This window comes from Periophthalmus magnuspinnatus, chromosome 3, assembly GCF_009829125.3.
Source record: "Periophthalmus magnuspinnatus isolate fPerMag1 chromosome 3, fPerMag1.2.pri, whole genome shotgun sequence".
NCBI classification, from domain to species: Eukaryota; Metazoa; Chordata; class Actinopteri; order Gobiiformes; family Gobiidae; genus Periophthalmus; species Periophthalmus magnuspinnatus.
The window spans coordinates 29,865,766-29,883,416 of NC_047128.1; the positions used below are offsets into that span (position 1 = coordinate 29,865,766).

At 37.7% G+C, this 17,651-nt stretch overlaps 1 protein-coding gene and 1 long non-coding RNA gene across 2 annotated transcripts; one reads left to right on the top strand and one right to left on the bottom strand.

The window, feature by feature from the left end:
* Positions 1-2,506: 2,506 nt before the first annotated feature.
* LOC129457170 (uncharacterized) lies at positions 2,507-13,854 on the bottom strand. Its single transcript, XR_008649125.1, has 3 exons — positions 13,727-13,854; positions 5,979-6,037; positions 2,507-2,551 (listed from the first exon to the last, which is right to left on the bottom strand). It is a non-coding gene; the product is annotated as an uncharacterized LOC129457170 (long non-coding RNA).
* Positions 13,515-16,005, top strand: zgc:162592 (uncharacterized protein LOC561993 homolog). The gene is made up of 2 exons (XM_033987968.2): positions 13,515-14,444; positions 14,755-16,005. The coding sequence occupies exons 1-2, from the start codon at positions 13,646-13,648 to the stop codon at positions 15,048-15,050; spliced, it is 1,095 nt and encodes a 364-aa protein (XP_033843859.1). The 5' UTR covers positions 13,515-13,645; the 3' UTR covers positions 15,051-16,005.
* Positions 16,006-17,651: the final 1,646 nt, after the last annotated feature.

The window sequence follows — 17,651 nt, forward strand, 5'->3', positions numbered from 1 at the left end:
CAAAGTTCTGGCTGGCATTCCCAGTCAGGAGTGTGTTGTTTACCTGGACAACATCTTGGTACATGGAGACTCTTTTGTGTCTGCATTGTGTTCCTTCAAACAGGTCCCGGAGTGGATTAGAGCAGCTGGACTCAAACTCCACCCCCACAAATGCTGCTTCATGAGGCCCGAGGTTGCTTTCCTGGGCCACAAGATTGGAGAGAATGGAATGTTCCACTTGCATCTCGAACATTAAGAGTTTCCTGGATCTGGCTTCTTATTATCGGAATCTCCTGCTGTACCCCTTCAACCTTCTAAAAAAGGATTGCCTCGCTGAATCTGAGACACTGCATAATGCCCTTGTGAATGCCCTTGTGAATGCCCCTGTCCTCTCACCTTCAGATCCAAACCTCTAAGCCCTTCATTCTTTTCACTGATATTATTCAACTACTATTTAACTATTTAAACTATAAACCATTATTTTACATTTTGTTCATTGTAAATGGCATTATGTGGATGCTTTCATTGTTTAAAAACTGCTCTGTGACCTTTTGAATCCTACATATAATCACAAGTAAGTAGAGAGCAGTGGGTGGAGACAAGGAGATGGTGTAAATTGAAATTTTCTGGACACTCGAGCCTCAAATACAGGACAATAGGATTACTCAAACATGGATGAAGTAATCAAAATACAGCTTTGAATAGCTACTGATGAGGGAACACTTCACTTCTGAGTGAGTCCAGATTTGTTGAAATGTATCAGTGTGCTAGTCTTTTTGGATTTTTTTTGTTTTCTGAATATCCATTATTGACAAGCCTATTGTGATATATGGGCCCCATCAGGTAGTCAGGCTTTCAAAATCAGTCCCAATGCACTCTCTATCATTAATTAATCACACAAAGGACAAGGAAAAGGCTTTAATTGGTGTCAAGCTTGAAAATGTGATTTTCTCACAATGTTTGTATTGATCCAACCCGTCTCTAGTTGAAAACTTTTAAAGCTCTTAATAAGCAGTGTTTTTGGCAGTCAGGAACAGAATTGGCACAGTTTGGATCTGTTCTATAACATTTGGCCTGTACAACAATGCCGCAAGATCAATAGTATTGAATTTCTGTGGGTCAAGTGTGTGCTTCAGATCACATGTAGAGTAAGTTCAATATTCTGCTCCTGTCTGTGCTCCATCAGCTATATTGAACACCTGGGGAAGATTAGGTGTCACTCCTAGAGGATGCCTGGTGTGCCTTTGCTCTTGTGTGGGTGTAAAGATGCTGTCCTCCTGTCCAAACCAGGGAGCAGATAGTAGCTGTATTTGTTATAGAGCTGATGTCCAGACTGAGTGCTTTAGCTCATAGCAAACAGCTGAGGATCCCAGCATAAATTTGGGTCGATGGTGACAGGCTGATATGACATGTGTTCAAACATAGTAGGAGCTGCAATTAAATTCAGGGGAAATGAAAAACAAGTGGTTTCAGTGGTTAATGCACATTACACTCATACATCTGATGATAGGACAAAAGCAGGTCAGTTAGTATCACAAGGGAACGCCTCTATAGTTCACCTGCCATACTGTCAGGCAGGATCTATATATAGCCCTATATATGGAAACTATAGAAAAAAAAATGCTGCTTTAGTGATTCACAACTATAATCTAACAATGGGAGTCCATGGTCATATTAGACAGACTACACTGCTGTATAGAAGAGCTATTTCAGGTATGAATCACAGACAACCAGTCTACAGCACATTATAGATTATTAGTAATCAAAGTATTACTAACATTCAAAACATCTGCTATCTAAATATTTATCATCCAGATGGCAACTTACCTTTGGACATCACCTCACATACATCGCCCAAAATAACTACATGAACAAAATATCTTAAGTAAAATAATCCCAAAAGATCTGGTTCAAAATGGATCTTGCAAGACCTTGAAAGACAAAAGATCTTGCAATGATGTGTTTACATTTAGACTGGACAAAAAAGGGGTTAGGAGCTGGTGAGTTACACGTCATAAGAAGCTGTAGGTCCAAAAAGCAGTGCTACAATGACAACCAAAACATAAAACAATATAAAAAGTAAATCAGAAATGTTGAGGCCAAAATTGTGAACTAAATCACATGATTTATTTGTTTTAAATTGTGTGTCAAAATCTCATTCTGTGTCATTCCTCTTGGTCCTAACTCCATGTCTCGTCCCAGCCCTAATTATAACTCAGTGTTTCGCAACACTGTGGAATGCTACTGATCTTATGAAGAAATGACTAAAATGAAAATCTACACATTCTGTCTGTAGCCATTCTTGAAATGTGGCCCAATAAAAACACAAACTACCCAGAACATTTAAATAAAAGCCTTAGATATCCTGGTAAAAAAAAAAGCCATATTAATTTCATTGAACATTTCATTTATCATTTATGTGGTCAAAAGTTCTGAAAATGTTCGCTTTAAAATGCGGGTGTTGTGGTGGTGTGTGAGTGTTACCTGTTTGATGGGCTGGGATAAGGCGTCCAGCTGGGATGAGCCTGACCTCAGACCAAAGGGATCACATTTATGAAGGCACCACAACCTGCTGGGAATAACAAGCATCAACATGGGCCAAAGGCTGACCTGTACACAGGTGAAGGGCGCCAAGAGGATATTTTATAACACGCAGGGAGACTTTCTTTTATCTCTCTTTTCAAGTTTAGTGAAAGCATTTAGAATCAGTATCTTCAAACCAAACTGCAAAGTAAATGCAGGAAGCGAATATACCACCTTGATCTACACATTTTGATCTACTAAGCTCATATCAAAACACATCTTGAGTTATAGAAGATCTGAACCTGTAAATATGTCAAATCACAAAAAGGAAAAAATCTCTCTTATTGGATAAAATTCCAGCATTTCTTTTGGCATTTAATCTTCAAGCTGTTTAAATCCAAACACTCTGAGATTGAATCACAGATAGGTAAGAGTTATAAAGGGAATGACATTTCAAACACTCACTTAGAGTCAAATTAAACGCCAGGAGTCATATCAATATTCTCCAGTCCCAATTCTAAATGTGCACAATGTACCTTTTGTAAAGCACTTGGAGTATAATAAAAGATGTCTATGAATGAAATGAGGAGCAAGGGAAAAGAAAAGGACTAATCGAGGAAACGATGTGTAGCAATATATCATGAAAATGGAAGTGAAATATTTATCACGTTTATAAAAAAGTATGCAAATGGTAAAGCTGAATGGGCAACTATTCTACATTTATGTCCATCAGCTAATACTTTATTCATTTCCATGTAAAATAACTGAATTTGTGTTTGAAAAATACTAAATATTCTGTGTTTAAATAAAAATATACGGAGCAAATTGTTATATTAATCTTTTCTATGGCATATCTCTCTTCTTTCTCGCAGACATTCAGGTCAAGGTTACTGTTACCGTGCCGTGCTGCAGCAGATGCCCGGGAGCCTGCCCCTGAAGAAGCCTGTTCTGCTCCCTCCAGCACAAACAGCTCTGCTCAAAAGAAACTGGCAACTCATATCCTCCATGTGGCTGACAGCCCAAAAACTGACTAATGTCTTATCACTGCTACTCATTCTTAAAGCAACTGTCTGCTCTGTTTGACCGCAACATAATGTGGGCTATATCTGTGCAGGGAAGGTGTACATTAGACAGTGTTTTATTTTGATGCCTTTTTAGCTTCTTTTAGTGTTTTAAGTTCAATACTTAAGCCAAGGCATTGATGCAATCTAACAAAACAAAAGGCACGACCTCGGCACAAACTGGCAACTCTGTGGGTAAGTCAGCTCTGGATCTGTAATATCATTATGATGATTTTTCCTATTGTAAATGTATTAGTCTTTTCTAAGTTTCAAAAACTTTAAATTATTAATTTGGTGTTTTTTAAAGCTTTGACTCTATTCACTCATTGCAGAAAGGGTCAGTGCTTGACAATATGTCAGGAGAAGCCAAAAGGCTCTACCTGCATCTGACACTGATGCTGCAACTATTATTTATCACTATTTTAAATCCATATATCCACACATACATACATACATACAAGTAGACATTAAGAAGCAAATAATTATATAACATGAAGGTTAGTTAGCTACAATGGGCCCAATATATATTTGCAGTTGAAGGTTTGTTATTGAAATATCACTGCAGTTACTTTTCAAGAAACATATCTTCATAAACCTCTCTCATTCATATACTCTGCCCTTGACACCACAGTGTTTACCATTTAAAAATACACTATTCAATTTTACTCTTAGAGTTTGTGTATAACCGTCCTCAGAGGAAGATTATAAAAATGGATGCAGTTGGTCACACCATTAGCTGTTAAGTGTTAATCATACAACTTACCAAGCACCTGTCTGCAGAGGCGTGTTCAGATGGTGTCAATATGTTAATGTTGCTGATTAAAACAACATTTACAAGTGTAAATGAGGGACAGCTGTTCATTTATATGTATTACATATACACACACACAGTAGTGTGTAGAGCTCCAGCTTCAGAGATAATTAGCTGAGCTTTCCCAAATTCTTCATAACAGTATTTGTGTGGGTTTCTTTAAATCTGTACAGTATTACTATGTTGTTTAGTCAGATTAAAGTTACATAGGAGAATGGTCTTCTCCTAAATTCTCCTAAGATGAATTAGTGATTGTATTACTTTCCATTTAAATTGCCGGTAGTTGTGTTTATAATAAATAGGCTATTTTAGGATTCCTCCTATGATACAAATATTCACATAATGTAAATAGGATTCAAAATTCAATTGTATTTAAATTGTATTTTTAACACCAACATTATATACTACCCTGCGTGTGTGTTGTAACTGTATTGGTAGCTTTGCATCAGATGAAACACAGATGCAGTGGAAGTGTCCTGATAGTAAATGGAGGGGATGTGAGTTGTCAAATGTGTGACACATGGGACAGTGTGGCAGTGGGAAACCACACGTTACTGAGTATCCATACATCTAAAGCCCAAAGTCAACAGCAGCCCTGATGGCCACATCCATATTCATTATGACTGCTGCTCAGTCTAAATCATTCATTAGTAATCGCCTCATTATAGACCCCCTTTGTGTGAGCAGAACATTGCAATAATAAGCCACTGGACAGCAGCAGAATAGTAAGTACAGTATTAGAATAAATGCTACAGGCTGTTACATACTGTATGAGCCGTGTGGACAATGTCTCTGTGTTAACTTTATTATCGAAAAAGAGACAGTGACAAACAGAGCAAAGAATTGTGGTGAAGCAGGTGGGTTATCAGTGGAAATGCATTAACGTTAGCATCTTCCTGAAGTTAACACAGAACTGTGTCTAAATCTTCTTTATTCTATCTATATTATTATATTTCAATAAGAGCACAGAACTACTTTTTCCAATATATATTATATACATGTGTGTGTGTGAAAATATTATTATATATATATATATATATATATATATATATATATATATATATATATATATATATATATATATATATATATATATATATATATATATATATATATATATATATATATATATATATATATATATATATATATATATATATATATATATATATATTAGCCATTAGCTAATATCTTTAATATCTTTATATAAAGATAAAGATCTTTATATAAAGATATTAAAGATATTAGCTAATGGAGCTAATTATGGGTGTGGCTAAAGAAGAAAATAAAAGAAAAATAAGTATAATGTAATCTCCTGAGTGCATAGGTGATGTACAAACAGTATCTGATTAAATAGAAATATTTCCCTACATCATTTTTCAACCTTTCAAAAACAAAAACAAAAAAAAACATCTCACTAATAAGGTTGTCTGGCTGAAAGAAAATAAGACATTACCAGTTATCAAAAACATTTCTTTTCAGTGCTACCTACAGTGAACTAGAGGACTCGATATCATTTTGTATCTTGCGTGCAGTTTCTTAATAGGTCTTCATAGGTCTTCATGGTTTATAGGTACAAAGGGCTCTCTTGTGTTGTGACTCACCACTGACGTCCCAGTAAACTTGGACACACTGTTCCCTCCACAGCTCATGCTTTGTGTGTCTGTGAAGGTAAGATAAATATATAAAAGATGAAAGCTAGAATCACAGTAATATTAGACAAATTGCTTATCTCTTCCACTACATGTTGTAGCTTTAGGCTTAAAACGAGCTGGAGTATAGCTATTACAAACAAGACAACATACTGCAAGAAGACAGGAGCAGCAGGCACCTGTTCACAGTGTAGATAAACAACAGAAGGGACTTAAGGGGACTACTGTATTTGCACACAACAAACATGATCTTATACACATGTGGCCCGGAGGAAAGAAAATGAGCACATTCATCTCAGTAGGATCTTTCTGAAGAACCAGTGGTAATCACTTATAATTGATTGATTCATACAAACAAATAAATAAATAAAAAACAAAGTCTGTCAACACTGTTCATTGTCAGTGGGCATCATGTTTTTTCATCACCTCTAGTTCCTTAGAAAGATTCTGATAAAGGCGCTTGGCAACTCAATTTCCTGAATGTTATTAAGATTTTTCCTGATTCAAAGCTTCGTGTTATGATGTGATTCATTTCTACAGATTGTTTAAACCTTGAAAACGCTTTCCGTTACTTGATTTTTCATCAATCGGAATTTTTATGAACTCACTTTTTTCAATAATCTCTGCTCGTCAGTTCAGCATGTAACTCCACACTGACCACATCTTTAATACTAAATTCAAACTAAAGATTGAGATCACTGTTATTCAGCGCTGCCTGTCTTTCTTCAGTAATATTTCATCAGTTGTATAGCAATCAGATTTGGTGCTGGCATGATAAATGAAGTGGTGCACTGCAAACAGGCAGGTTTAATAAGTGTTCATTATCAGGCTGACAGCTGATCTGGACCACGCACACCAATGTATGAGAGTAAACATGACAATGATCCAGTTTTATGGTCTTTTTAAAGGTGCACTATTTAAATTATCCGATGGAGGGTCTGTCACTTACTTGTCTTCATATGGTGACGTTATTGCTTGGCCGGGAATATCAATAAAAGTATCAATCTGCATGTAAACAAGTAGGCCAAATCACATTTAAAAAACAAACTGCAAAGTGACCTCCACCTTTACTGACATACTAAGTAGCTGCATGGCCATTTGTCATGCAGCTTAATAAGTGGCAGTGCTTTGATGAACAGTTGATATGCTGTTTACGTTCCCTATTAATGCAGTAATCATTTAGTTTACTGAGCCACACATGCTGCAGAAAATACAGCGTCTGTCTGTGATTATAAAAGGTTATTTGAGTCACACTTTTCTTTCCTGCAGCTCATTTCTATTCACTGCAAATAAGTTCACATAAAAGGTTGACGCACATTTGGGTGACGACAATCCAATAAATATTTCTGCACTACCAACAGGAACAAGTGATAAAAAGAAACAGACTAGCTGTTCAGACGTACGCTTGTGAAAATAACATAGTTAGGACTGAAAAATGCATTTGTTTAAAATGGCAAACATATGATTATGTTGTGTTATGGGGCGCATAGTGATATAGTAGTAGCACTACTGTACAGGTCAACTTTAAAGACATGCCTATAAAGGAGCGCTATGTAACTTTTGTGGTGGGGGGTTTGCCACCTGCTGCTTCTTCATAAGATGCTGCTTTTCCTGGAATGTTCCGCAGTATGGTAATATACAAATATATTTCAGTTATAAGTGTTTTAATGCAAAAAAAAAGAAAAAAAAAAAAAAGAAAAAATGGTGGCACCATCTGGTTGTCTTCATAAAGATCATATAATGTCATACTGTGGAACATTCTGAGCAAAGCAATAATATCTCCATGTAGACAAGTGGATGATGGACCCCTGGCAGAAAAGTTACATATTTCACCTTTATAGGGTCATAAATAGTTACTTGTGTGTTGTGTAAATGACTGTGTAAAATAGTTGTCTCTCAGTGCATATGTCAGCATCTATCTCACTCATCTATTACATAATGTATAGTGCATGACTGACTCGAGTGTATACCTGCCATTATGAGCCCTATGGACTGATCAAATATAATCTGGCTCATACCATATTGATATGTAGCACTTTGAATTGAGATCTGCATATTACCAATCTGGGATGACTCACACTGAAAGTGATCAGGACCTATCAGGACAAATGAACACTCCAAGATGATTGGTCGAAGTGTCACAACAGCGAATCAGAAAACTATCTTCTAAGTGAAATCCAGTTGAGGGAAAAGCACAAACATATTTTCTATCCATAAATGCACAAAGTGCTGCATGTTTTTTAAAAATGAAGCAGTCTGTATTTTTGCTCAAATAGACTGAAGTACATGTGTCGGCGTTGGTGTGCTTGAGCACTTCCTTCAGTCTCCGACCCACTGGCACCTGGGCCCTATTGTAGCAGCGGGAACCTGTCAAGTCAGAATCTAGTGGCACAAGCTTAGATTAAATATTTAAAGGTACCAATTAATTATTCCAATCTCATATTACTTGCATATTAAGCAATATAGTACTAAAGAGATACACTAAACTAAAAAAGAAACCACCTTAATAGCAACACTGATAATGAATTACAGAGCCCAGCTTAAATAATTAGTGAACAGACTGCTTTATGAGGCATTAAGAATCCATACTACTCTCACATAGGCCATTATTTGTAGACCTGCCTTTCCACTATACTCAGAGCAGATATTAAAAAAGGAAGAATCATCTGAAGCTTTTTGCACATGTAGCCCTTACAATGATGAATGCTGCACCTCTGACATTAAAACACATTAGAGAATAATGCATAGACCTACTCTAATCTTTATCACAACAGGGGCCATAGACAAAGCTAAGATACTAAATTAAAGGAGGTGCAGAATTATGCACTGTCAGTGAAAGATACAGTGAACTGGGGGAGCCTAGGGAAGTGGATGTGGCAGATTCCATTCATACCAAGTCAGAAGGGAGCAGCCGGAGCTAAAATAAAGCCTATTTGCTGCTGACCAACAAGGCTACACCTCTGAAATGTGTCGAGTAAGCGGCAACCAGCAGCAAAGATATAAAGTGGATTTAGTAATGTAACAGGAGGTTAAAAGTAGTTTTAAATAACTTATTAAGTTTGCTGGTTTCAGTTGAAACACAAAAATAAATACGTGCTGACTTTTCTAACAATACATCACAGAATAACTGTGTTCTTGGATTGTCATACCAACTAACTTTACAAGCTCCAAATCTCTTTGGTCTTTTCTGTTGGTTTATACATCCACTGTTTCTCCTTATGAATACATTTTCTTAATAATTGCTGTATTTGATCCTATAACATGAGAAGTCATTTTGGTAACATATTCTCAATACTTTCCATCTCCACTCACAAAGATACTGAAGGTATTCAGCCAAACTGAAGCTACATTGCTTATGAACTGTTAATGCTACTTAGTTAAAATATTTAATAACATTTAACCAACTGGCGACAAACATTCAGAAGTCGTGTATTCCAGTTTAGATCGATACTTTGATAGTAGGCATCATAATTTCACCCTTTCGACACTGTGATTACACTGTACAACCAAACACTTTTCACACAAGTTCCATTCAGTGTGCCCAACCTCTATAACAAGACCCAAAGGTTCTTGTGCAGTTCCTAAAATCCATAATGATGCTCAGAACACTAAAGTGAATATGTGCTTCTATTGAATGACCAGTCAGGTCTCTTCAAATGAAAGGTAAAACAGCTCTTATGCAAGACTGACACTGAATCCTGGTTTGGATATTTTTGCACAAAGCGGAGAGGCAGAGGCATGGTGACATACAAACATTGTGTAACAGGGTCAATATGATCTGCTTAAATTACACAGTTTTTTGAGGAGTAACAACCTGCACTGTAAAAAGGAATATGACCATACAAATGAGTGTGGCATGCTAATTGACTTAGTGTAATACATATACTCCCACTGCGAATGACTGACTACAGGTTTATCATCTTTCCAAGCTGCTGGAGTCAAATTGTAGATAAAAGCTTCATTGTGTACAGCATTTGAAGGACACAAAGGAAGTCTAAAAACAATACTCAATCACAGGTTTATCACAGTTTAAATTATGTTGTGTTTCTTGCTAACTGCTTCCCTGGTAATGTAAATGTGTTTGTATTTATTTTTTACAGATACAGAGAAGACCAACAAGGACTAAACACTGCTGCCCGTGCACAAAAGCCCTTATCAGGAGACAAACAGTGAACATAATCAGCCATCAAGCTCTGGGCTTAACAGTATCCTCGATATCTTACGTCATCCCTCACTCAGAGAATGAAGTTGCCCACACATATGCAGTTCAGATCAGATCAATGGCTCTGTGCACATCAGGATGCTGCTGTGCTGTGGGTGCTCAATGGAGGAGCCCACCCACTCACAGGATATTCAATTGTACACAATCTATCCGCTCTGGTTCAAGCACAACATTTTCACATGGGACCAGCAAAATTTCCACATGCACCTTGGGAAATATGCATAGAAATCTTTATACTTCATACTGAGAAGATAAAGACAGGAAAAGTATATTGAGAGGACATCTGGCAAAACAAGCCATATACAGTAGTAGTAGTAGTACAAATTTGACTCATATTATAAAAATACAAAGAAATACTGAGTCTATGCACATAGTTATTAAGAAGGGAACATGGAGTCATGATTCAATATATCGATGTTAAGGCTCAACATCTAAGCGTGGTCCAAGGACGTAAAGGTTTCAAAGGTAATCAGTGTCATCGTGATGAGGATTCAAAGATTGATTTCTAGATTCGAGATAGAAATCAAAATGAGCTAAAAAAAAAAAAAAAAAAAACCTTGTCCAGTGAGTACCTTGTTATCATGTTTTGATCTAGTAGTTTTTGTGTTAATGATACAATTACTATTATTTTGATCAGCAATTTTGAATTTAACATAAACTGTGTCCTCTTAATAGCAAAAGTGGATCATTATTTGGGCCTAGTAGGAACTATATTGAACATACAATGAAGAGAGTAAACATTTTTTGGCTAGCCTGCTGATTATGTATTATTACATCCTGAAATATCTCTGCAAATTTAAAGTGAAGTCCTGAAAAGCAATGGCATCTATAAGTGTGAAAGTCAAGACGTATCTGTGACCGTCTAGCACTATATAGGACAGAACCAGGTAGGTGCTTGTAATTGACTTCAAGATGAAGAAGTCTAGTGAGAAAAAGAGTGCAAATTTTTACCCCTCCTCCAGCTTCATTTTAGACACCTCCTGGAGAGATGTGCTCATTAAGACGCAGCAAAACACATATATCAAACAGAGAAAGCTGTCAGGTTCTTACCCTGTGGGATCTGCTGGTAGCAGCAGAGGACTGTGCTGTATAAATGTATATCATGGTCCATCCATGTATACTTTTATAGACGAGGTTTTCCCCACAGTGCAGGCTGCTCTGTGCTGGGCGGGGATTCACTTATTAGTAGTAGCTAGAATCTTAAGATATAACTGGTGATTAGGGAGGTCTTTTATGGTTTATGACATTTTCTCATCTCTCACAACTTTGATTTTACACAGTCAAATAGATTATAGACACATTATTAGCAGCAATGTGTGTTCTCATTAATGCTATTGCAAAGTAGCCTGTAGCCTGTACCAGTCAAAGTCATACCTGAAAGTACGTTTTTCACGGGTTTTCAACAAACATACATGTTAAATTCAGTATAGCTTCTTTCAGGAATCAATTTTGTTCTGTTGATCTGCATTTTATCTTATCCATCCATCCATTTTCTTCCACTTATCTGGGGCCAGGTCATGGGGATAGCAGTATAAGCAGAGACTCCCAGACTTCCCTCACCCCAGACATGTCCTCCAACTCCTCCAGTGGGACCCCAAGGTTATAAAATGGCACCTTGGGATCCCATTTTATATTCATTAACTTTTTTTTTTTTTTTAATGTAGAGTAGCTTTTCCAATTATGATCTACATGACACAGGAATATAATCCTATGCAATTTGGGGGAAAATGCATATTCTTGCCTTTGTGTCTGTCAATATAAAAAATGTACTGTTGTTTTTATTGTTAATTAATTAATTTATTTATTAGGATTCCCCATTAGCTGTACAGTTAATCTTCCTGGGATCCATTTAAAAAAGCTGTATGTAAAAAATAGCCATGCAGTAATACAATAAAATAATAATAATAATAATAATAATAATAATAATAATAATAATAATAATAATAATAATAATAATAATAATAATAATAATAATATAAATGAAATATATGTCTATGAATTGGGACCAGAATTGTCCTATCTATAAGGACAAAATGTTTTATCAAATGAGATATGGCTGAAGACTGAATCCTCCAAAACCATAGAAATAGATACATAGATACATAGATACATAAACCACACATTGGCTAACTATGAATTGTTTGTCTCTTGGCTTATACTTTAAATGACAGTTTTTCTTTTGCCCTCTTTTGTCATAAACTTTCTCTTTTGGCATCGGCCAGCTGCCACTTTGGAGCTGTTGATGCTCTTTCTTCCCTGAATGGAGGAGGACAGGAGACTGACACTGATGAGGTGAAATAGTCAGAAATTGGACTGTGATTGGTTGTGAGATGTCAGTCTTTAAATCCTGTGCTGGTGACAGTGTGTAAGTGTTTGACAGACTTGCCCTATTGTTGTTGATTAAACCTGCCAAGATGAAGTTCCATCAGTGACATGCACAAGCAGCCTGTTCAACATATAAATATGAATGAGTACGACACTTTATATTTAACTTTTGAGAAAACAACCGTAGAAACATCTGTAGAGAACATCTGGTGTAACAAAACTGCTGCAACAAAACAGAAGAATCAAACAAGTAAAATAAAATGGTAAACATGGACGTAACCTACAAAGAAATCAAAGAATGTGGTCTGTCTTATGGAGGGGTCATTTTAGGCCTTTGGAAAACTACCCATGTCCTCAGGTTCCCATTTGGCACAGGGAAAATTATAGTTATTGGTGTAGCTATTCCTTTCATCCCTGATTGGCTAAGACCTACTCCCTCAAATCATCTGATACCAGCAGGAACACGACACAAACTACACAAAAGGCCATTTTTACCATATCATACACCCTATAAGGAATCAGGTGATGTGTAATATAACGTAAAACTCAAATTTATAACTACTGGACTGCAAACAGGTTGGGCAAATGAATGCAATAGATTTTAAGATAAATACTATTCAACTTTTTGCTTTACTTTTTCTGTTCAGCAAAATGGCAGCAGCCTAATAGGACATCAGGCAATGGAGCTCAACAAATGAAGGGAAAATGTACTTCCAGAACCGGAGTAGGCGTCACTGCAGAGCTCCAAAAAGGCTTTAAACCTGACTCATGGAGCTATTAAAATCACCTGGAATAGGACTGCCTTAAATCTACTAGGCCTGGTTCATTTTAAGAACAATGAAAAGTAGTCCAAGCCAATAAAGACATGCATTTGTGCTTTTAGAAGTTCACCATGATGAGTCCTGTGTGAGGTTTTGAAAAGGTTCCACCCTGCACTGATTGCTGCAGGTGTGAAGCTGATCTTTACCCTGCAGTGGACCATCGCAACGTCAGCAGCAGCAGCTTTACAACTTTCTGTACTGTATGGCTAACGATTTGGTCGCACTCATGGCTTTATGAGTAAAAAAAAAAAATGCATCTAAACTTTAACTTGTCGTCTTTTCCTGATGACTCCAATTCATCCAACACTGAGAGATCACTGGAGCTCGCTCACCGCTCCATTAAAGTCTGCGTAATAGTGGCTCTGGGCGTGATGATTACTCTGGGGAATATTGCAGTTCTCCTGGTCATCTCCTCCTCTGTGACCGGGTGGTCGAGGAACTCCCGGCACCTCCTGCTGTCCCTGACCGCTGCAGACTCTGCTTTTGGACTTCTGGTCATGCCTCTCAATCTGTGGGTGAGTCTGGTCAAGGGCTATAACGAAGGGCCAGATGCGCTTTGTCACGTGGTGGCTTTTTGCAACGCTACAATCTACTCCACCTGCATGTACACACTGGCAACTATCAGCCTGGAAAGATACGTAGCAGTGTTTTACCCGCTCAAATACTGTGCCATTTTGACCAGAAAAAGGACTCTGCTGCTCATAGCCTTTTCATGGTGCTTTCCCCCATTTTTGCTCCTCCCAATATCTCTGCCAACAGACATTATCCAAGTGCACTTTTCCACGGCTTCACTGGTGTGTAATCCCTCGTACTCCACAAATGTGCTTTACTCCCTGAGCCTGACTAGTTTGATCTTTTTCCCTTGTTCTATTATTATGACCTACTGCAACCTGAGAGTGTGGTGCGCAGCCAAAAGACAGAGACTGAAACTGCGCCAATACGACTGTGCGCGCCGCAGCAGGCCTAATGTGGCATCCAGGGTGCTCGTGCCCGTCATGGCCGCATACTACACCTGCTGGACTCCTTGTATGGCCGCTATGATCTATAATGGTATGTAGACTAATGATCCAGTGGGTAATTTACACTTCTTTTTTGATGAAATACAGGAAGAATGACAATGATTAAAGTTCATCTTACAGTTATTGTGACTTTTCTCCAGAGAGCAGTAGGCACACTAGTTATATAGCCTACTGCATTAAGCCTGATTACAACCTTTTACCAAAAAAAATGCAGTCTTCTTTCTTTATATGAGAAAAAATAGATGTACTCATGCTCCCTCTCCAGCCTCTTTGATGACTGTATCCATGCTGTTGTCAGGCAGTTGCTACCTGTCCTCATGTCACTCTTGTCTGTCTTGCAGCACTCTCTGGGAGAAGTGTACCGGAGTGGGCAGAATTTGTTGTGGTGTGGCTGCCAACCTCCAATGGCTTTCTAAACTGTATCTTCTATTTCTGGATAAACCAAAGTTTCCGCAGGAAATTCTACCACATCCTGCAGAAGCTCACCCTGGCCCTATGCCCAAAGCTGGCCCACATCTTTGGGTGCTACTCTACATCCCAGATTCAGTTTATGTCTAATATTTTTGACAATAACAACAGTGTACATGGGCGGTCGGCCAGCGTATCGTCCACAACCACTTTACTGTCCTTGGCATAGGACCTTAACATTACAAGAGCAGCCCTCAGAACTGTAGAGAATCTTCCCCTGTGAATTTGCCAGTGTCCTGCCTCACTCTGCAAACCTGATAATGAACAGTAAGAAATAAACTGCAACACACTAGTGGCAATGTAATGAAAACATATACAGCTTCAAGCTTCATAATTTGATATTTTTGTTTTATATTTTTATTTAGTTTCAGTCATGGTTTCTGTTCCGTTAAGTGGAACATGTTAACTTTTGTCTGGATAACTTATTAGGATTTTTTGTTTTACTCTGCATTTGAACCCACTGTAAATGGTCTCTTAATTCACCCTTTTAGTTGTTTTATAGTTGACAAATCTATGTAAAGCCACTGTTTTTATATACTGTAATGTGTTTGCAAATGTCAGTGTTTCTTACTTTAAAATTTGGATATCAGATATTTATAAATCCATTACCAGGACCAGATATGAAATATTGGCAAACTGGCATTGAGATTAGGAGCACTTTGAAGGATTGAGTCCATCGAGCGTGCTGCCAGTTTAAGGCCTTGGCATATCAGCTGAGAGTAGTTAACCTTTTAAGTTGTGCTGTTTCATGTACCTAAGAAAAGTAATTAAGCAGTTACACTGTAGAAAGGTCACCACATTTGTGCCAACTGGAGATAACTCTGGTACCCGCAGCTGCTTTGGATGTGATTGTGAGATATTAATTATATCCATCCACAAGGTTGCTTTTAATGTACGCAGTCCTGGTTCAAAATAAATGCTGAGCAACAAACAATAGAAAAGGTAATTTTTATGTTGCCATTTTTAGGCACAGAGCAGGGCTGTTACCCATGACTCACGGCTGGATTTAGATGACTCTTGTTAGATGCATTGTTAAAACAAATCACAAAAAATCTTAATTTTTGTATGTTTATGTAAATCTAATTTGAATAATTGTGTAAATAAAGTATGTCATTAATGCTACCAGTTAATGCACCATTCTTCATTCTTCCTCAGGGACACTACACATTCACTTTATGTTCTAAGGGTATTGACATCAGCTGTAATGACAAACCATAAGAGTTGTCTTGTTAACTATAGTCATTAATTTTCTTAATGGAAAGTTCATGAAATGCATGAAACTATCAAATATTGTATCAATATTTTTCAAATGTTTTAATTGCTTAGGCATGGCAAGTTGGGGTCTCAGTTGTGAGTGTAGGAGTCAACCGTCTGAATCCCTTGTACTCTTTAAAATTAAAAAGTAGTACATTTATGTTCTGGAAGATTTAGACTTTTGGTATAGTTGAAATGTGATAAATTGATAATTACAATGACCAGCTGCCAGAAAATAAATCAAATAAAATGGTATGTACGCCAATAAGCTTTAATCATTTGTACCTCCATAAAATACCACGGCCCTTCATGTTTGTTACTGCCACATGTTTGTTTTTGTTTTTTTTCAAGGCTTTCAAGAGATTTTTGCAGAGTCAGTCTCCGAGGACAGTGGGGTGTTGTTCATTAGCAGCCCAGCCCCTCTGAGAGGGTCTGTGCTGATGGAAATAACAAGCGGTTTGGTCACAGAGAAGGTGGCTGCTGGTTTCATGAACACTCACTGGTACAATATGCTCTCTCATAGACCCTGTCATTTGCCCTGCTGATTGTCAACATCACTAAAGTATTTACAGGGTCTCAGGACATTTTTACTGAATCTGTGTGCATGATTATACAGTACATACAATCTGTAATAATCAAAGTTACTTGAACCCTCTTTTAGCACTCAGCTGTCCTGTGTTTTCAATTATTCATGTCTGAGTGAAGCGAAACTATTTACACTGAGGCTCAAAATAAAACATGGTCGCAGCGCCATCTTGTGTTCAGACCTAAGTATTACTCTACATGATAACCAAGATCATTTTTTCCCTTTTTGCTTGCAGTCTTTATGTACCACAGAGTATTAGAGTCTCTTTAAAAATGTAATTTTACGAGAGTAAAGAGTTATTTTATCCACATTTAGGGACTGACATGTCAAAACACAGAGGGGCAATTTGCCACCACGATCAGAGTGCAAAAGAATGGCCCTTAAAGAGTTAAAAACTGAAATAAAAAACCTATGTACAATGGACATACAACATTATCCTTTTAAACATTAACAACTATTGAATAATTTTCTTAAGGATGACCCCCAAGCGCCTCTGCACACTCCTGGGCACCGGCCGCGCTCTGATCCACAGCCAAATACAGGTGTAGAAGTCTGTGCGCATTTTCACCAACTCTGTTCCCTTGACGTTGAGCTTTCTACACTTGTTGAAGCTTGTTTACGCTTGTTTACACTTGTTTACGCTTGTTTACACTTGTTTACACTGCGGTGGAACATCCATGGATACGGGCTGTACACACTGCTCCACACCCATCACTGAGGAACAGCAGAACAGTTTGCGGAGGTCGATTCTGCATAAAGAATTCAGGGTGACAGACTGAAACCAGCTTCAACTCTGTGTGTTGGACTGAATCGCACATTTGGAGACAGAAACAGGACAGCGCTGTAGCAATAGAGATGAGGCTATATTATAATCGGTGCGTAAATCGAGGCTGCCCAGTGCGCCCGGCTCCACATGCCCATAACGAGGGG